The 22046-nt window shown below is 37.9% G+C and overlaps 1 protein-coding gene across 2 annotated transcripts in view; it reads left to right on the top strand.

Annotated features, from left to right (window-relative positions):
* The window catches only part of MND1 (meiotic nuclear divisions 1), a 41097-nt gene that overhangs the window by 7176 nt on the left and 11875 nt on the right, over nt 1-22046 (top strand). For both annotated transcript variants that reach the window (XM_009283315.1, XM_009283314.1), the window contains exons 4-5: nt 12782-12856; nt 14690-14804. In XM_009283315.1, the coding sequence (XP_009281590.1) occupies nt 12782-12856; nt 14690-14804 (190 nt within the window). The remainder of the gene's footprint in view (nt 1-12781; nt 12857-14689; nt 14805-22046) is intronic.

Genomic DNA, 22046 nt, shown 5'->3' on the forward strand with positions numbered 1-22046 from the left:
GTGGTGAAACATTGGCACAGGCTGCCCAGGGAAGTGGTTGAGTCCCGATCCCTGGAGGTATTTAAAAGACGTGTAGATGAGGCGCTTAGGGACATGGTTTAGTGGGCATGGTGGTGTTGGGTTGACGGTTGGACTCGGTGATCTTAGAGGTCTTTTCCAACCTCAATGATTCTATGATTCTATGATTCTATATATGGCAAATCTTGTGCTGATCTGATTAGGACTAGGATCTTGGTGCTGCTCTCTAACCCAGGATTACTGTTTGGACTTCTTCCTGTTTTTCTGAAAAGCAAGGACAGCAAATACCTTTAGTTTGTGTAACATCTGCTGCAATTTTTTTCTCCGATAGCTCACAGAGTAAGAATTGCTAAGTAGGTCCCTATGGATTTTGTATTGATTTGTTTTGCAGTGGCATGGCTGCTTTTAAAGGTTTATGCCTTCTGCCAGATGCTTATTCTTCACCTTTTGCTTATGCTTATGCAGCTGTGAATTGGACCACTGAAAAAGATGTTGGAAGTTGCATTTTGGTTAGGTGGGTTTATAGTTGCATCAGTACAGCTATGAGATGGTGAAACTAGAGCAAGGGTGTAGATTGAGAAGTATTGTTTTAACGAGGTTTGTAAGTGGAGAAATTTTTAATGGAACTTCACCTTTGTAGAGAGAACTGTGGAAGCTTTACTGAAGGGGTAGGGTTTTTTTTTCCCTTCCATAAGAAAAGGTGAAAGGATGTGGTTTTATTCTTTATCAATATTTTCCTGGCAGTCAGGTTCTGAAGTTTTGAATTACCTATGATCAATTATATTTTGACAAAATGAGATGTTTATTCTTAACTGGAAGCTTAGGGTTTTTATTAAACCAATGAAGAATTTGACCTATGCAGTGTAGAGCAGAAAGATCATCATTTATTGATGATTCTGCTGCCTTTTGTTGATTTCATAGCATGCATAAAATGAGGAGACTGGAGATGAGCAACTCCAGCATGTTAATCAGAGTCATGTTCAATCTCAGGCAAGAGCTGCTAATATGTTTCATACAATTACCCCCCTTGCATGTTTGGTTTTTGTATTGTTCTGATGTACTTGTTGCTGCAGAAGGGATATGAATATGAAGGATACAGTTTTATCAGGTAGGAAGTGGCATATCAGTGAGCAAGGAAAAGAGAAACCTTTCTGATGTAACCTCAGTATAAACAGATTTGATTTTTTCATCTACGTCTTTGGTAAAATACTTGCAACTGTGCTGTCTGTTTTAGATAAGGTGAATTAATGCTTGTTTGCATTTTGCTTTATAGTGGCTTGAATTAAGTATTAATTAAAGTAACTAGTAACAGTGAGGCCTTTTTCACCCAAGGGCTGACGAGTCTGCAAACCACAACCCTCAGAAGCCATAAGGAGTTCTTCAACGATCTTGCAGTTAGTGTAACTATTGACAGTACTGTGAGCACTGTAATTCAGTAGCTTGGGGAAACAACCAGTTTACTTCCTTTCCCCAGTCTGGTTTTGTGACAGTTCATCTCACTGTTCAGTTCAAAACCGTTCATTTCACCTTTTTATTGTTAATTGTCGCACTTACCTTATTTCTCATGACGTTGCTTTCTTGTGGGTTATTCTTTTGTATTCTTAGGCTTTGCAAGGGAAAGTTTAACAGCAAACAGTATTATAGCTGCTGTTCCTTCTGAGACTGAGAGCAGGATGGTGTCATCTTGTACTGCAACAAAGATTAAACAGAATCTTTTCAGAGCAGGATACAGGATGGACTTTTTATGCTGTTCCCTGTGCTTGCTTCAAGATACATGTGAGCAACAGAGACTTGTGGAGAGTTTTGGCAATTTTTTTTTTTCTCCCACTAAGCATTGCATTGGGCCAGTGTTAGTTAAGATGGAAGGGATTAGTTGATGTTTCATTCCTTAAATCCCTGCCCTAGGGTTGGTAAGAGGAGGGATTTTCACTTCCCATGACTCATGTATTGAGCCAGGGGAAGAATTTAGAAGTCAGTACATCCTAACTCTCCTTTGGCAGCTAGTTTAAAAAACAAAACAAAACAAAAAGCCCCAAAACCCCAGGAATGAACTTGTCAAAATAGTGACTTCACGTGTACAAATACTTACAAGCACTGAAATATGAAAAGAGAAAGGATTTATTTTATTAAAAAAAAAAAAAGACTCAGGGAATGCTATATTAGGAAATACTTTCATTAGGAATGCACATTGTTTGAAAATAGTTAATGGAAAAAAATAATCATATTGGTGAGTAATCTGGCTTGAAGCCTCCTGGAGATGTTTGACAACATAACTAAAAGGAGAGAATCTTATTGTTCAAAATGCACACAGAAAATTTCGAGTTTTAACCATTAGAAAGTTCTTTCAAGATGCAGCTTGGTTTATTTCTATCCTTTTAGATAGATATGTTTTTCCTTCTCAAATACTGTGACTGGATTACTGCATGGAAAGTTGCTGAATAGAGACTGCTTGAGACCACTGGCTGAAGCACAAGAAACTTCTGCTGTCCACATTGTTTCTGCCTCCTCCAAGGAGGAGCAGCCTCCTCCTTGATCCAGTTGACCCACTCAGTTGTCAGTATATTTCTACACAGTTCGAAGATCGATTCTGGACTGCAAGTAGGTACAAATGCTCAGAGGTGGCTGGCTTAAAGTAATCAGTCCTGAACTGAGGTACAAATCCGTGGAGATAACAGATACTCAGTGAGGGGTAACAGGCCTGATGGTGCTTGGAATCGGGTGACATTGCTGAAGATGCCGGACAAGATGTGTACCCTGGTTGGTGCTTTGAATCAGCCAGGGAGTGCCTGTGGGACCTAGTGCTGTGAAGCAAGGTTTTTGCATTGCTTCGTAGCAGTGTCCTCAGTGGATGGTGTATCAGCCTTTAAGAGAGCTCCTTACACACCTCAGATCTCTATTTCAATTTTCAGCCTCTGTCGATGGTTTTGAATGCAGGGTTTCACTGCTTTTTCTCCTCATGGCAGTGATGGGCTATCCCTAGAGGTACATGTGCAACAACTTTGGAATCCGTGGCCTAATGCTTTTGATAGAACAGTTTATTTTTTGGGTGCAAGATTTTCACATTATGATCAATTGAACAGCTGTAGTAATTCATCACTCAGTATGTTTGTGAAAATACTTTTTTCATTTATTGAACATAAAGGACTTGCATGCATAAAGTGTCTTAAGGTTTATCATGATCTTAAGCTTTGCTGAAATACCTTTTTAAAAAGCTTAGGGCTATCTTTTTAGTATGAATTTTATGAGTGTTAGGGAATAGATAGCATAGTTAAAGAATTGTCCTCTAAAACCGGAGAAATACATCAGTACTTTTGCAACTAATACACGTGACTTGTATTAGGAATTATTTATTTAGACATTTTTCTCTAATATGTATGCTTACAATTTAATTTTATTGGGTTGCAGAAAAAGTAATAAATTGTCCCTTTCCAGGAAAAATAAAAGTCTAATCGCTGAAGAGTTCTCTCTTTTAATGCCCATTGTAACGCATAGGCAGGATCCCAACGTGTTGCCTAAGCAGTTATGGCAGTCTTCCCATGTCCAGACTGGGCCTTCCTTTTTCCCTCATATTTGAGGGCATCTCATTAGCTTTCTACTTTGTTTATTTATTTATTTACTGCTCCTTGGATTGGCCTGGCTGTTTTGATAATCCGCAGCCCCAATCTGCTGGGTGATTCCATTCCCTTCTGGCTTGCTTCCCCCCTGCACCCCCCCCCCCTCCCCCCCCCTGCCCCCCCCCCCCCTTACATAGTAATGACTCTCCCAACAGCGGCAATTAGTGACCCCTCCCTATTTTCAGCCTGCAGCCTTTCACAGATGTGTATGTTTTCTTTGAAATAAAGGACTATAGACACATAAAGAAATGGCCAACTGTAAAGCTCGTATGGTATGACTAGCTAACTTCATACCATCCAGTGGGAGTTGTAGCAGTACGAAGTATCCTAAAAGCAAGCGGCTGAGAATTTGCATCATTTAAACATGGAGAATATGTTGATTATGTCTCTGCTTATTTGTTTGTTGATCCTGTAAAGCTTATTCCCTGGATCAGTCTCCTGGAAGATGCTAATAAAATTTTATTTGAAGCAGTCCAGGGTTTTTGTTACCTCTTTGCATCTTGCATTTAAAAAATGTTGATGTCTTGAAATGATTGTGAATTTAGTAAGTCCTAAAATGTCCAGCAGAGAATACTCTTCTAATGCTGTAACTTATTAGAGCCTTCTGGAATTATGTTTAATGGCATGCTGCAAAGCCCTGGAGGGTATGCTTAGTTACTGCTGTCATGGCAGACTTCTAAAAATACAGTGCTCTGGAGGCTTCTGTTAGAATTCAGCAACCTCGTAATTTGGTGTTCATTAGTTGAATTTCATGCTTTTCCTTTTACTAGCTGTTAATATGTAACTAGATTGATGGCAACTGTGAAGGTTGTGTACTGATGAACTGTGTAGGTTTTCCTTTCCTGCCTTCTTGATGAACATAAGCTAAAATTGGCATGATTTAAGAGCAATTTTTTTAAAAAAAGCTGGCTCTGTAGTAAATGTAACTGTAAAGAATACAAAGTGGGTTTGAAGGAATAATCCTACTACATTAAAAAGGATGTATTGTTACTGTGCCCCAGTAGTGTATATTATATATTCATTCTGATATAAAGCAGGAAAAAAATACTAGCTTTTTCTAACAGTGTTTTCTGTGAAACTGTGAATTTTTTAGGTAACGTCATAACTGTGTAAACACAGTTTACCTTTCCTTTTCGAAGAGGCTTGCATACTGGCTGCTGGCTCCATTCCTGGCATTGCAATGAAACTGTTGATCTGAAATGCAAAGAAATTGGGAATAAACATGGGGCTCTCACTCCAGAAGCCCAGGCACAGATGCAGCCCTGCACATCTTCCCATGCCCCACAGTAGGCATGGCAGGTTGAGTGACAGTTCAGCGTATCAGCAGAAACCCAGCAGCCTGAGAAAGTTTAAAGGCTTAGATGTTCTGCCTGTCTGGCAAACCTTTAATTTTTTCTCTGCTGTAAGGCCAGGAGCTTCCAGCCTGGGGATAAGGTGGAGGCAATACTACATTCAAAGCTGGGTTTGATGGAAACAGTGAGTTGTAATCTTACTTAATTTGAACTTTGACTTTCACCTTAAAATCTTGTCATTCAATTGATATAGCATATTTTATTTCAGAAAACTAGCATACATGCAGAAATAAAAATACTAGCATGCAATTATATGTCTCACTTCATAGCATTTTCCTCTTCTGAAAGGAATGAAATAAAAACAATAAAAACCCAGAGTATAAAACCAAAATGTGTGAAGTTAGTTTGTAGCAGGGAAACTTCAGAGGAAAGGTCTTTCTTGTCATAGTCAAACAGCTCATTATTGTTGAATGCATGGTAGTTCCATCAAAGACTATTCTTTGGATCAGGAATTTGAGATGACGGTTATCTGTCTGAGCATTACTTAAAAACGATGAAATTGGCATAAAGAATGAATATGTAAGAGTGCTGTCAAAACTCTGAAATTTGATAGATGTATTTTACTGAGGCTTTTTATTTTACTGACAATATCTCAGTGTAGAATTTGGGCTTTTTTTAAAGCCTGTGGAATAAAGTTTTGATTTGGTTTTTGTAGTCTATAGGCAGGACTTGAGCTCAGGGAATATCAGATGAATATTGCTTAGTCCCTGAAGGCATTGTCCGTGTATGGCTCAGCTGGTTAGGATAGCAATCTTTAAAAGCCCTTTAGGGAAAAATTAGAACTTTTCTTCTTTCTCTCCCTTTCTTTCCAAGGGAAAATATTTTTCAGTGTTCTTTCTGCCTTGAACAGACCTGTTAACTATCACCTTGAACTTCATAGCTTTAGTAAATACGCTAATGTGGAGTAACAAGCATCCTTCACGTCCAGATATTAAAATTTTCTATAGTTCTGTCAGTTATGCGAATGCCTTTTGGCTCTTTCAGCTTTCCCTATTAGGCTGCTTGCATTTGTGAAACAGGGTTGAAGAATGAGGCGTTTCAGCTTTTTTTTTTTTTTTTTTTTGTGTTGATTGGGCATATTTGGTATTTGTATCTGAGTAGACAGCCATCTGTCCCTCAGGTCGTGCCAATTATGCCAACTCTGAAAGCAGCCAGAGAAATTCAGTTCTTTCATTCAGCCTGCACAACTGTTTCTTTCACCTTTTGTCTATTAAGGAGATCAGCCTGGAGTGGTTATTTTCTGTTGCATAACTAGTACTTACCAAATGGTGTTGCAAATGAATGAAGCAAGAACAAAAGCTCACAGCAAGACATCTTCTCTAAGTAAACTTTAACTTAACTATTATGGCAAATCTAAAAAGATGAAAATAATTGAATTAAAAGCTACTTTTAATGTAGAGGGGTTTATTTTAAAGACTATTGCTATATAGTAACTGCAGCTAGCAATATAAGGTTTGTACGTGGATGGGTGAAGGTTCCAATGGAGGGGGAATTCCTCATTTGTTTCTTCTGGATACCCTGCACATTCTGTTTTCTTCATCCAAAAGCAATTGCAGGAAGAAGGACTCATGTCATACTCAACATGACCTGACAATAGAGCCATGCCTAATTTACCATGTCATATTTCAGTCTCATGTGTTAGCATGCTATATAAATCAGGATTATAGGCCTAAATTTAATCTTGAAACACAAAATGGGTTGTGTTTGTGGGACGGGCTAGTAAATCAGTATTACCTACATGAATACTCTAGCAAAACATATAAATACTGCTTATGAGTGCAGAGATCTAACTTCAGAATTCTTTTTTCTTTGAGAATCTTTATCGTGCTTTGTCAGACAATTGTATGGAGAGTCAGATATTTGTTTAGTTAGTCCCCTGAAAAAAACTTCACTCACTTAGCTTGAGTGTCTGATGCTTCTTTTTTTATCACTGACATAAGTTACAATCCAAAACTAAAAAATACCCACTCGTTACCTCTTCAGTACTTCTTTAAAAAATATAGAACTTGCACACTGGCAGAATTAATAGCATGATATTTTGGAACAAGTATTATTCACTTAAAAGAATCAGTGCACCAGCCCTTCATTTTGAATAGCAAATATAACTTGTTTCGGGTCTCCTTTTTCTCCAGAAAATTATATTTATTCCCTACCTTCTTCCAAGTTTTTGAACTGGCTCTTTCAAAGATTGCATTAAAAATGAAGTAATCTTTTTATGGTAAAATTTGTAGCATGCATGAAGAGAAGAGAGTTCTTGTACTGAACGTTTCTCCAGTATACCTATAATGAAGTATTTAAGAAAAAAAAATTCTTATAAGTACAGAAATATGGTGGGCCCTAACTCTGTCTCTTCACTTTTTCTACAGCCTGTTTCCCATCCATTTTATGGTGCTCTCTTGCTCTAAAAATGTTGTCTATTCTTCGATTTCAGAGATAAAAATTCTTATTCTATATTGCTTTAATCTCTACTCTTGTTCTTACCTGTATTTGTTGAACCATTGCAGTCTCCCAGTTGCTTCTCTCATGCTCCTTTTAATTCCCAGCAAACACCATTCCCTACTTCATATTGCTGAAGTGACTTGTAATGACTTGGGGTAAGGCATTGCATGCTGCTTTTCTCTTCCTTTCACAAATGTTAAAAGAAAAAAGAAAAAGGTCTTTTGGTTGTATTTACATAACAAGCGCGTATTTGCTGTCTGTGCTTCACTAAGAGTACATCACATCCCTGACTAAAGCCCCAGTGAACCTGGGACCTGCTCCTGCTGTAGTTCAGTTCACTGGATGGGTTATATGCAAAAATGGCATTTCACGAGTGGTACGCAGGCATCCTGAGAGCAGAACAGAAGTGACAATACTGCAGTTCATGGCACTCTACTCAGCTAGGAGCATAATTAGCTAACTTAGAAGTTTACTTCTGTGTATTTGGAGGCCCTGGCAAGTATGTATTTGTGACTGTATATGTAAAAGAAGTAGTTGTATGCTTACTTTGTGTAGTACTTTAGAAAGCAATTCTGCACATCAATGTGCCTTCCTCCCCCTCTTTTAAGTTTTATTGTTTTGGTCAACAGTGATTGCTGAGCGGTTTCTTTTAGTAATGTTCTATGCCTTTCTTTTAACACAACAGGTCTGTTTTCAATATTTTCAGATTGTTCTTTGGCTGTTAATCTCTGCATTTTTACTCTCTTAGTCTACTTTCTGGCTTCAAATTTTTTTATGTTTCTTTAAAATCTAGAGGAATGCTTTGAAGTACTTTCTCTCCATGCCCTCTGTCAATTCCATTTAAGTTTTTCAGTGGTGGGTTAGGTTTAACATAGGAAAGAAATACACCCATCTACTGCAAATGTCACCCTAAAACTCCTTGAACTGTTTTTGTTTAAGCTAAAAGCAAACAAACCCTTTGCCTCTGGCCTGAAACAAAGCATAGTGAGCTTTGAACCCAAAGTAAGTAACATTGCAAAGTTACAAACAATTAAAAAATGGATGTCTTGAATTCTTCTGTAGTGCCACAGTGAGTGGTGCTCACAATAGCAGTAGTTTTGAATACCATTTTTGGTTGAGTGTTTTGGCTGAAAGAAACTGAGCGTATGATATTTCTCTTTAAGACCATAATGACAGTGGGATAACAGCTGTGAATACTCTTGGTGGTTAGCATATGAAACCTTGGCTTGGTTCTTGTCCAGTGTACATACTCGGGTCTGTGTTTGCATGGCTTACACCAGGTTTGTAGATATTTTAATATGCTAGGGAGACAAGCTACATGTTTGGTGGGATATTGGTGGTTGGAGTGGTTAAGAACGAGGAACCAGAAGGAATATGACCAACCAAAACTTTTGCTGGAGAATAAAAATCCAGTCATGTAGAGCTAGGACAGCATCAGGCAGGTTTTGAGAAGGAAGAGAACTGAAACCTGCTGCTGTTATGTGTCAGGGTTAAACGTTCCTCTTCCAAATGTACATCACCGACTTGCAAAACTGGAACCCTAGTAATAATGCGTGCATAGTGTATTATAAATTACCTGTGTACATCTAATCTGTATCCCTTGATAGAAACCAGACCCCAAGGCCTGTGATGGAACTGATGGTTATCATCAGCACGTAGCACTTGGCACGTGCAAACCGCTGCACATATGTATAGCTAAACATTGTGAGACCTTTGCAAAGTAAGAAGGAACATCCCTTTGGGGGACTTTGGATTGAATTAGTGTTGAAGCTAGGCCAGTGGTCAGTTAATTGACCGCAGTGGTCTGTAAAATTAAAGGAACTGTTTCCCAACTCTTCTGTTTTATAGATGCTAGTTAGTTACTTCATTAATCTGTTGTCTTCTAGGCTCCCACCATGTGTTGCAAACACTGAAAATGCTCTTGGAGAGAATTTTTTTTTACTTTTGAACTTTTAATTATTTAGTCTCCCCTCCTTCTTTGAACAGCTTTCCCCTAGATGACATATTTCCAGCTTTCTTGCATCTTGCTTAATCTTGTCCTGATTCGAGGCAGTCAGACAGACTGGAGACACGAAACTTTCTAGTATAGTAGAATATCTCTTTCTGTACTTGTTTTCCACACCTGGTCAGTTACACTTGTGTCAGAAGGTTGTTCATATGTCAGCCCTGACATCTCTCTTAAGAAACATAGAGTGGAGACAGTAAGCAGCTTTTTCTCCAGATCAATCTCGCTGCTATTGACAGGAGTCAGATTTCTCTCAGAGTGGTTAATGTTCCTTGAGAAATTATTTGCCAATTCCCTTGAAAAATGTACCAAGATTGCTCCAAGGATTGAAATCTTCCATCTGCTACTGTGCTTCTTTGCAATCAGGCTATTCTATGGCTGGGGAGTGGGAAAGTAAGTCACTGTATTTGGCCAGATGTGATCCTGTGCTGTCATACATACACAACACTTGCAAATTCTGCTTTTTTTTTTCTTCTAATGCCCTATAACCTGTCATCTGCCATTTGCCCTTACCTCTCAATTAAGTATTGGATCATCTGTATTCATCCCTTCTCCGACTCCTTTATCCTTGCTTGACTGTCTTTCCTTCTTTCATGTTCAGTTATTTGCAGCTGTGTTCCCACCTCTGTATCCAAGCCTTCCCGCTTCTCCCATCGTCATAGATTCCTTGCACAGACCCTGGCCATCTGTTCCTTGCCCTTTGCATCCTTGTCCTATGTTTGTTTTTTCCCAATATCTCGCTTCCTTCTGCTGTTCCTTTCCTTATCCTCATCTTTTATTTGTTGTCATGGGAATACCCACTGTGACTTCTAAATAATACACAAAGAGCTGTGGTTTCATTTTATTTTGTAAATTCTTGATTGTGAAGACGGAATTAAAAAACCAAGAAATTAAAATCTGTGAGAGAAGGAAGCAAAATCTTGAATAAAATTGTATAAAAATCATCATTGCTTTTAGACAGAGGAAGATCATCTAATCTTTTAACCTTGTGGCATGGCAACCTTTCATGTTATGTAGGTCAGAATCTAAGAAATTTCTGTAGTTCTCCGTGTTTGTCATTACTGTCTCTTTCATGATTAAATGCTGTGGAATATAGAGAGCCAAGAAAATAGTAAGATGCCATACTGGGAAACATGCTTCCAAGCTGGAAACCAGCTTTTATGATTTTATTGCAGTTTCCTGAGAGCTCCTTCTGTGCTTCCATTTTAGAGAATGCAGAAGCATTCCTAAAGAACTTCATGAATATGAAAAAACAGAGAAAGCAACACCTTAATGCTTTCTGCAGGAGAGGCCATAGGCTTATTCTTTGCGCTTGTGGTATGTGGGCCTAGATAAGCTCCTTGGCTTCTTTGCTTCCTCTGTGAGTTTTGTTCCAGAAAAAAAAATCTTTGTTAGGTATGCTGAATGATGTGTGCCCTGGTGTTTGTCTTCCCTGGGCTTCATGAACTGCAAACTGCACCTAAGTACTTGTCCTCTTCTGAACTGTATACTTCTGTTTAGTACGGCATAATGTGGGGGCTAACACACTTAATTTTTCAAGAATTTTGTGGAAAGCCCAGAAAAAGTACTGTTTAACTATCCACCAAAATCAAAATGCTGGTGTACTTCAAGCCACATACTGAAACCCACACTGCCTCTGTGGTTACTTGCACTAAAAGCAATGCGTAAACAGCTGGACGTATTTTTCCCCAAATTATATATGCCTTACCATTAGTGTAATTTCTATATAAACTGAAGAAAAACTAAAACATTGTTTTTAAAAGGAGACCTTCTTGTCTATATGTATGCTCACACATGCATGAACACATGCTTATCCAGAAAGAGTAATTAATTTTTAAAAATTGAGCTATAAAAGGAACCCCTAAACGCAGTGAGCTGCAGTTGGGCTGTGTCCTAATCTATATGGACCATTAATATGGAGTTTCTTTTTACTGTTATGGCTGATCTCTAAGACTTGGCAGTAAGCTCTGCCTGATATTTATTATGCATTTACATTTAATACGTATTTCTGAAAATACAGACTGAACATGAGTTTAAATAGAAATTGAGAAGTGATTATAGCTCCAAAACAGTTCTGTTTGCATTGTATGAATGTGGTCTTGGTGTTTCAGCTGCACAAAAATATAAATGATATGGTTAAATTATTAAGGCTAGGGATTGCAAGAAATATCTAGGAATGCTTTTCCATTCAGTGGGATCATCAGTGAGAAAGGGAATGTGGAAGTAGAGGCTTCACATGAGGGTTTTTGGGGGAAGGCAGAATGAAACATGGGCTCTGACAGCCACCTTTGTCTTCACGATTAGTCTGATATACTAGTTTTCTACCTGATTGGTGCTCAGAACATCTTAAAGCTAAACCAAAGAGCGAGTACTTACAAAGCATACTATTGTTTCTTTTTTTTTCCTTTTCAAATGCAGCAACTAGTTTCCAAACTATATTTTATTAGAAATTTTTTTTTGCATTCTCATTCATCTCATTTAAGGTGCTTTGGCTAATGCTGAGTATTGTGTCCCCGAGGGGCAAGTCATGCATCCTGCTCAGCTAAAAGTTTCCAAAGTGTCTCTGGAAAACTTCCAACTAAACTGGAAGGGCCTGGTTCAAGATGGGTGGCAGGTTAATGGAGAGAGTGCTCTCTTTACAAATGATTCCTCCTGGAGTAACAGGAAAATTGAGAGAGTATTCACACCAGCCCTGTGAGATGTGACTTCTGTGAGATTCCTCTGCCTCAGGCCTGAAGGAAGGGGACTCTGAAGTCTATCAGTGTGAGTGCAGCACAGAAAAAGGGGGCTATGGCTTTACGTGCCTTTGAGCTATAGAGCTTCTATTCACCAGTATGCAAAAGGGATTGGGGCCATGCCAATGGCATACCAGACTTTGGGAAGACTGGTATCAGCAGCTGAGCAGGTGGATCTGCTACAGCTTTTGTCACTGCTTCCATTGAATAAGGAGACCTGGAAAAGGACCAAAGGAAATCATCTAATCCAAAGCCTCCATGTCATGGAGTCCTTTGCATAGAGATGCCAGATTATGGTATGAAATAGGATTTTGGTCCCATGCTGAACATGCAGTACATAACATGATTATGTGCTACAGGAGTGAAAATTTCTTAGGCTTAAAGTTGCTTCCTGTAATTCTTTTCTGTGATTGAGAGCCTCAGACTTATATTTGGGTGCTTTTGTATTTATTTTGTGTTTATTTTTATTACACAAGTTATAAATATATATCAATTTATATACTTAAAAGTGTATATCCACCTGTTTATTTAAATATATGTCTATGTATATACATTTTATAGTATGTTTAATATATGTTACTGAAATAGGTTGATTTTGTTCTTTGTTTCCTTCATCAGTTTGCTGAAAGCAGTCAGAAAAAAGAGGTTTTACAAAAAAGCATCAAGAAATCAAAAATTGGACGTGAAGATACTGTAAGTTGCTTGGGGGGGAGGCATTCCTACCAGGAAATAGGGCCACAAGTATGCACGGTTTGTAAATACTAATGTAGTCATTGGAAATCCATTAAGAATTCAAATACTGGAGATGAGAAAGGGACAGAAAAAAAATCAGATATTAGATTATTTCTTAGTTGGTCATGCACTAATGAGTAAAATATTGACAACTGGTTGCTCCAAGGCTGAAAAAATGTTTGGCTGCTGAAGTCTGGTAATCTTCCAGGCTTTTTCAGATTTAAAGATATCTTAAAACTTGAACTACCCAGAGGTATGTACCAAAGTTGCCAATGGTTGCTGAACTGCCACATCTAGTAACTGCGAACTTAGGTGTCTGGGGTCTTATTTTTTTTAATCTTATTTATAATCTAGATTTCTAAATTACTGTTCTGAGCAGCTATGTGTAAGCATGGTGCTCTTTGCATGCTGAAGCTGTTAACACTGCAAAATAATATTTAGGCTTCATATTTACCTTACATATGAAGTAGCATATTAGTTAGAAATACTTCATATGGTATTCGAAGCTGCTGATTTGTTTTGAGATGCTCAGTCTAAAGTGGTTTAAACCTCCAATAAATAAATGCATAAACAGGGACGACCAGAAGCTTGCAGGTGGAATTGAATTTTGTAGGAAAGTGCCAAATCTTAGAATCTAAAATGTTTTATAGAAAGGCTCTGGGTTTGACTGTAATCGGGGAATCACAGGCAGGTTTCTCACACAGTTGTGCTTGTCAGGTTTCCACATGGACAGTTCGAGAATTGGGCTTCTCCACCATGTGGCCTGCCCTTGTCACAAGAAGCTATTGGTCCTGGAAATCCTGTTCTGGCTGATGCTTCCAACATTTTGGTTCCGGATTATATATCAGGAAAAAGTCCTGAGAAATCTAGATCGTGATGTAGGTCTCTGAGCAGCTGGCCTCCATACCTCAGCATCTGGAAGCTTTTGATTTTCAATCTGCATTTTCAGAACATGCTGAATCCAGACTGTTGGCAAAAGCACTGGGAATATGGAAGTTTGGGGAAAAAACACAAACACACACCTAAGACTGCTGGGCTGCCACGGAGATTGCCATTGGCTAAAAACCTGATGGGTTACAAACTCATGCTATCTGGCTTTTTTAGGCTACCCAGTGCCCTAGCATGAGTTCTGAATATCAGCCAGTTACAGTGTTTGGCTGTAATTACACACTGAATTAGAAGTATGTGCTGAGCTGGCTATGGGAGAGCTCACGTTGAGTCAGTGTCTGCAGATTCTTATTGATCAACAGAATATTTGAGGTCAATATTGTATAGTCTCCCAGCAAAGACTACCATGTCTTAAATATCTGAATTTATTTTTGAGACCACTGCTCTTAAATGGTGTGGAAAAAAGGAGGAGAAAAATAAATTTAGAGGGTGTTCATACACAGCATCCCAGTTTGTGGAAGTGTGAATGGTAGGTTTTTCTGTAATGCTGTCTTTAAGTACAAGACTAGCACTCCTAAATATCGTTTAACCTTTAAGCCCAACAATTAAGAGATCTGTTTGGAGTTTGTCAAACCATGTCGAGTTCAAAGGTTGTAGAAAATTGTTCTTTTGTTTATCCATTTTGGCCTTAATTTTTTTTTTCCTTCCAGTTTGTACTCAATATCGTTTAGTGTCACAGAGTTTTGTGTGTGCATAAAATGCTCAACTGGTTCATTGACAGAAAGCAGTAGTGAAAACAGCTTTTAAATTTACGTCTTTTTATTTTTTGAAAAACATTCTGTGCAATAATTACTGATTTTTATTTTTGTATTTTTTTATATCTCCCAACATACTTTGAATCCTCAGGCAGAACGTGCAGCTCTAATAGAGGAACTTGCTGCCCTTCGGCAGAAAAAAGAGCAGCTAAAGGCAGAAGTAGACAAATACAGAGAATGTGATCCAGACGTCATTGAAGAAATGCGTAAGTTGTATATTGTTTAAAGTGAACTTCTGTACAAAAAGGTCTGCACTTCTTTAGCTTAAAATCTGGTATGCAGAGGTAAGCCGAAGAACAGCTGCTTTTCTTTTTAAAGCTGTAAGCAATACAATACAGGTACACTAACCATTTCTTTTCATGTTCCGTTGTATTATATAAGGGAGGGGTGTGTGTGTGTTATTGACATTTACTCTACCAGCAACTGAGCAGTTAACAAACAATCCTAAAATGGAAATACTCTGATGCGTTAGAATTAATATCGGGACCATTCTTTCTAGAACCATATTAATTCTATAACTTCTTAGTGTGCTGAACCCTAGAATGTGAGTAGGAATAGTCGTCTCTGGCTCCCATTTGCCTTCAATTCCATGCTGGCAAAACAGGTATCTTTCTACTTACTTTGTCTTGTCTATTTAGAACATAAGCATTTCATTAGAGACACTTAATTGTCACTTATACGTAAGTATGGTATTACACTGTTGACTTACTGTTTGTACTGTCTCTGACATGCTGGGTTTTGGTTGGAATTTCTAATTCTAATGGAATAGAAGGAATGATGAGTGACTCTAATACTTAATACAGAATTGGGCAGTGAAATGTACTTAATATTCTGATCTTTAGCATGAAAAATGAAGAGCATGCATGAAATTTTATTGAATTTTCTCTACTTCAGCTTTCATGTTTTATTTATTAGGCTCTTACGTTGCTACCCAAACACCACTGCATATTCAGTTGCTGTAATGCCAAAATGCTATTACAGAGTGATGAGGAACAGGCACAGACCTTTTTCTGAGAAGATATCTGACTGAATCTTTCTCTCCTTATTCTTCTAACAAAGTCCACAGCTTTAGAAATGTGCTGAGAGAAAGCCAGGAACATAAACAGAGTTGGCAGCACACCCCAAAATTGGACAGATATTATTTATTTTGAGGGGCTGTGACATTTTTTGTCAGCTGCGTTATCTTTCCCCAAGGATGTAATGGTATGCCAGGGAATAAGCAAACTCGAGACCTGAGGTTAGTTACTGTGCTGTAAATCCCTCGCTGTGTGCTCTCCTGAGGACAAGTAACAGACACGTTCCAGCTGATTCCAGCTGTAAAAATGAATGAAGTTAGGCAGATACCGACAGGAGAGGGATTTGTAGTGCCAGGTATTTAACTGCTGAGATACCCTTACAGTAAGTGTTGCACTGAATGGTTTGAGGAGCCTCTCTTTTGAAGCAGTCGCAGTGAGCATGTTGCTAAATACTAGACATAAGGGGGCAAATCACAGCTTGAACGCTAGGGCAAACTGCATTAGCTGGTAACACAGAGACTAATATCCTGAAAAGAGGGAAAGGGAAAGAAATGTAATCGTTAGTTACTTCAGTCATGCCCTTCTTGTGCTCTCTTTTTTTTTTTTTGTTTTGTTTTGTTTTTGTTAGTTACTTCAGTCATGCCCTTCTTGCGCTCTCTTTTTTTTTTGTTTTTGTTTTGTTAAAGTGTGTGGAAGCTCCATGTGAGCTTCTGCAATGGAGGGATGAGCATTTAAGGGAGTTGGTGAGGTTAGTCTTGTTGGGCTACCTGTAGGATTCCCAGGGGAATATGCAGTAGTGTTTCGAAAAGAATTTGTCCCTGACCTTTGATTAAAAAGTTTCTGCTTCGTTATATGTTTCATCAGTCATTGTTTCACTGGCAGTGCACATTGTTGCTGGCAATGTATAAATGAATAAATGGTGATGTCAATTTTGGGGACTTAATGTCTTTGTCAAAGCTGAATAGAATTTTACAGGCTTTAAGGGAAAGAGGCGGGGGGGGAAAGGGTTGGGGGACATTTCTCTCATTCCAGAGTGTGGGGAAGTGCAAAGGCAAAACAAGATGCAGGAAGTTATGGTTTTTAGTGCAAGAAGGCAATGGAAGGTGTTCAGCTAGACACGAAAGTTACTGCTGCTGTTTCACAGAATAACCTTATAATCAAAGTTACTGGTTCACAGATTTTAAAGCATTTTCAACTGCACGTGAGTGATATGATTTTCTACTAGCTGTACAATTTAGATAACATAATCCTTGTGATTATTTTGAGTTAAATCACCTGAGCAGATTACTAACTCTAAATTACCTTATTTTAATTTTGAGTCAGAAATCAGAGATGGCTGTTATGTTATATAATTGCACTTTTTTTAAGAGTTGGATTGTTCAATATAATATGTTTTGTAATGGGCAGTTGTCACTTTCTACATTTCGGTTTTCCATCTTCTTCCTTAATGACTTCAACCTGTAAGGAAATCTTTCTGATGCTCAGTATAAAATTTCACTGTATTAATTTCCCATCCCATCTCATAGAGCTGCCTTGATTTTTGTTGTGGTATTTTAGGGGTGTATCAAATTGTCATCTGATTTCAGTGACCTTCAAATTTGGTGAATGCTTTGCTATGCCTTTTTAATTGCTCTTTCCCTCAAAGGAGTATTGCAGAAGCAAACCTATTGTACAGTGATGAGCCTCATTAAAACACACACACACACACTAATTCCAGGGTCAAAACAAAGTTTGGATGATTCATAGCAAATAATCTGAAGACTCAACTAAAAGCTGAACATCTGTCTTGCTTCCTGAGTCTTGTGGTGGGAAAGTCATGTTTGACCGTTTAACTAAATATACTATAATGCATATTCACAAGGGGGCAAATCAGAATACTACATACTAACTCTGTTTTTTGCTGACTTCACTGCTTGGCCTTTTAATATCAATAACAAATGTTTTGCTATAAGTTTTGGCTTAATTTCCTTGGCTTTTATATTAGAGAGCTGAAGTATAAACTCTAATGCCTTCCCAAGTTTACAGCATTTGAACGCAGAATTTCAGTATTTGTATGTAACAATTAACTACAGTAAATAGCAGAAGAAACAAGATTTAGGGACTGACCACTAGAGGAAGCTACATAATAGTCTGGTCTTGTGGATATTTTTGGATAATTCCATTTTACAGGTCGGGTATTGTAAAAATATATCTAGAATTGCAAAATACATGGATTTCTTCCAACGACCACTGCAGTTCAGTGGTTGAAGCTTGTCTTTGCCACTTGGAAATGTTGTTTAAGCCATCTTGTGTGAGTTAGGATTGAGTAATAAATTCTTCCTCAACATTAAAGGCAATAAAACTGACAACAGTCATTGGAGGTAAAAAGAAATAATAAATACTGTGATTTTATACTTCTCTGTTAAACTTGTAGTCCTGCTTCAGCTGGCATGGGACAGAGCCCTTGTTTCTCAGCTTTGAGGCAGATTTTTGTAGGCTGGAGGGTATTCTCATGGGAAAGCAGCCATTGTAGAGAAGAGATTCTCTATTCCTCTAGGAGAAAGGCTTATATGATGTAACGTGTATGTACGCAAAGTTGAATACATGCAATGCTGCTAGATTCCCTAAAGATTATGGTAGAGGACAAAGGCACGGAGAATGCAAGTTCTCAATAGTTCATAATTTATCCAGATTTTCATAAGGCCAACAAAAAAAGCTCCACGTAACATCAAGATTAACCTGCTGCATAAGTTTAATTCTTTCTGCCCACCAGAAGGAGATGTTAGGGAGCTAATAAAATTTTCCTGACAATTAGTTTTATAGAAAGGTTTGTCTGGCAGCCTAAGTGTATAAATAATACTGATTTTGCTCTGAGTTGTTGGCCAGCTTGTAACTGGAAACAGCTAAACATTTTCAGTGTTCACTGTAAAATAAACATTTCTAGAATTTCAAACTTCTTGTTTTTCCACTATAATTACAGGAGTGTTGATTTATACTATAAAAATATTGTTGGGTCTTAGCTATTTTTTTCACAGTAGCCATGCTTTGGTTACTTTGTGTCTTTGCATAGGACAGTAATCTCAGAAATAGTTACATACTGACTGAAGTGTCTTCCGTGTGGTATGATTGCTGATATTTATGGAGCTGATCTTAGATGTTGCCTGTCAGCATTCCTGTTTTATTTAGCATGTTTTTAGAATGTCCAATTACTGATAATTTTTATGTCTTAGGCTTTTACCTTTAAAATAGTGATCTGAACATGTCTACACAAACTGTATTCTCAAAAATTAGCAAACTGCTAGATACAACACATGTAATGTAGCAATTTTGGTGTAAACCTTTTTACTTCTGCTCTCTTTATTTATTTTTACCCTGTAGCAAGAGGTGTAAGTGGTTCGGGTGGACATGATTTCAAAGCACAAATATCCAGATAGTTATCCCTTTGAATCTCCGAAAGTGTTATCTCAGAGGCATCACTACCAGTCCAGTTCAGGGTTAGATTATTTTCTAAAACTAATACTTACATGGCTGTGTGAAAATAAATTTGGGGAAAACATCCAGACCTTACTGAATACCATAAAAATGTCATGCTATATGTAGTATGTACTTCCAAGTGTCTTTTCATTGTAGATGCTTCAAAAATTTCTAATTCTGATGTGTCTAAACACTGAAAATTTCAGCTTGACAAACTGTTGTGAAGAATTATATCTGGGTATACAGACAGTATGAGAAAATAGTTCTGGGTTTACCAGTTTCTTCATTCATCTTAATATCTTGAGGCTGAATGCTGAAAAGGTAATGTTGATTTAGCTGCTGGATTTTGTGGGGTACACTGTTTGGGGTTTGGGGTTTTTTGTTTGTTTTTGGATTTTTTTTTTTTGATACACCCAGCTATTATGTTCTAACTGTTAGGTTCAAATCAATTTGAAAATGTGTTATGCATACAGATGTATTTAATGTTACAAAAACTTAGTACCATGTGCTAGATTCTTTTTGGAGTTTCTTACTAATGCTGGGAATAGTCCCTGTTCCCAGAGGGGGAACAGTAGTGAAGAAATGAAATGAAGATTAGACTATCCTGGCTAATGGAGACGCTTTAAAATAGGTTGCATCAGGTTTACTCAAAATTCATCAAAACACTGATCATTTACAAAATGGTTTAATGGGGTTTCTTTTATATTTTGTGGGAAAGACTGTTGTTCAGAAAACATATCAGAAAGGTTATTTAAAGAGCTCTGTCAGTGCGTTCAGTTAATGAACTATTAAATAGCTATTTTTATAAATGTAATGATTCACTTGGAAAAGTGAATGTCTACAAATAATTTTAAGCCCCGTCTAGGTGCCACCAAGATCAATAGGGTACAAATCAAGCCTATAGAGAGTGTTTGGTTTTTTTTTTAATCACTTCTAGATCCAATATGTTCAGCTTGCAGTTAAGAGGATGTTTTCTAGCTACTGACCATGAAATATGCACCTGGCATCTGAGAGGCAAGCTGTGCTTTTTATGGTTTATGCATCAATACCATTAACAAAGAGTCTGCAATTAGAAATTAGTCATTCTGTTGAAGTTAGACTAGTGTCTCCACCCACACTTACGTTAGCCTTAGAGGGTTAAACTAAGCTTTCTTTGGAGTGAACCAGACACTTGCTTAGAAGTACATAGAAAATAATAGATTTAAAAGCAGGCATCCCTTTTTTTACTTATACAATTCTCTGAAAGATGAAACTATTTAATGTATTCATCTCCTGAAGATCTGGATGAGGATATGACAGGAAATACGTGCATGAACATACATTGTCTAACTTGTGGGCTATCTGCTACTAATAAAAACAAAACCACAAAGCTCACCCCCCCCCCTTTTTTTTTTTCCTTTTTCCTCCTTCACCATGGAGTACCAGAATGTATATAGATGTGCACTAGTAATGAAAGAACACATTTACTTGACTAATTGCATCAAGCTAAGATTTTTTTTTTTTTTTCATGCTTCCCCCGCTCCCTATACTGTTCTTTGAATGGCTTGTCATTTGGTTGGAAAGTTGGCAAATTAAATTACCTGTTCAAAAGCTACATTAAAAGACAAAGCACAATGCTTTACCAAAACTAAACATAACTATTCTTGATTCTTTCTAAAAATTATAAATGTACTTGTATGTAATCATAGTTACACGTAGTAACAGTAAACATAAATTTTAACGGTTAAGTAAAGCTGAAAAAGGAACAGGGTACTAATGAGTGGAATTACAAATGTATACTTGATCACTAACACTCAAAGCTCCTTTGGTAATCATAGCATAGCGAGAAGGAATTGCAAGTTGAAGCAGTGTTTCTGCTCCTTTATCTTCATTCCTTCCAATTTTCTTTTTCTCTTGAAAATCAAGGGAGGCTTGTTTGCAGTTCAGTTATTGAAGACGCTTGCTGGTCCTTCGATGGAGGAAACACTTGCAGAGCAGAATCTGGCAGTGATTACCAGCAGCCATAATGTGGTAGGTTTAAAGACCTTCCCTGACAAAAGTAGGTTAAAGAGTTCCCACCTTGGCCCTTCATTCCTGCGCTGCAGTTCACCAGTGATAACAGCAAGTGAGTCAGAGTTGTCAGCTCGAGTTAGGAACTGATGGTATTTATATCCTTGTCTTGTGGTGGACTCTCCTCTGGTCTTTGAAATCTCACTTTCCACCAGACAGTCTGTCTGATGAAGTCTTTCGCTGCTTTCTTCAGAAGGCTTTCATACATGTTGTAATTTGTCATGCATCTCCCAGAATTGTCTGTCTTGTGGTGGTTGCCCTGAAGAGCAACGAGGGATCCTCTGACCAACTAGGAGCACATCAGGTGATAAATTTTCAAAGGGCATCTTCCTGAACTCTGCAATGAGTTGAACTGTGTAGAAAATAGATTTGGAAAGAACTGAATGAGAGAGGAACAGGAGTAGGTAAATGGGTGAGCAGCTTCTGGCACTTAGAAAGGAGAAAATAACAGCCATGAAGAATAATGAGCGAAGGACCACCAGGACAGACTGCTGCAGCTTAAGATGCATCAGCACATATATTTCTAAGGCGCAAAGCTTAAAGTGAACTGTGGGGCTTTTGACTGAAGCTGGGAAGCTGAAGTTCAGAAGGGTCATTTGGCTTTCAGCAAAAGGCCCTAATTCTCTCTGTTTCAGGTAATTTATCTGTCTCTGTGTTTGGCCTAAAGTTTGGACTCCAGCTAAGAGGTTACTCTGCAATGAAAAACTGTCCTAAATGTTTAAACACATGCATAGGTGTATTTTTATACCTCAAACAGATTCTAGCAAGATTATTCTTCTTGGAGACCTTCAACTTATGCCAACTTGCTTTAAAATGAAGCTGCATTTTAGCCGGCTAAGCAAAAAAAAAAAAAAGAACAAATTTTAAAATAGTTTGTCTTTTGTTAGTGGGGTTTTACTTGGACACTCAGAAAAGAGGCAGGTGGGTGAT

Source organism: Aptenodytes forsteri, unplaced genomic scaffold (genome assembly GCF_000699145.1).
Source record: "Aptenodytes forsteri isolate BGI_AS27 unplaced genomic scaffold, ASM69914v1 Scaffold6, whole genome shotgun sequence".
In the NCBI taxonomy this organism is placed as follows: Eukaryota; Metazoa; Chordata; class Aves; order Sphenisciformes; family Spheniscidae; genus Aptenodytes; species Aptenodytes forsteri.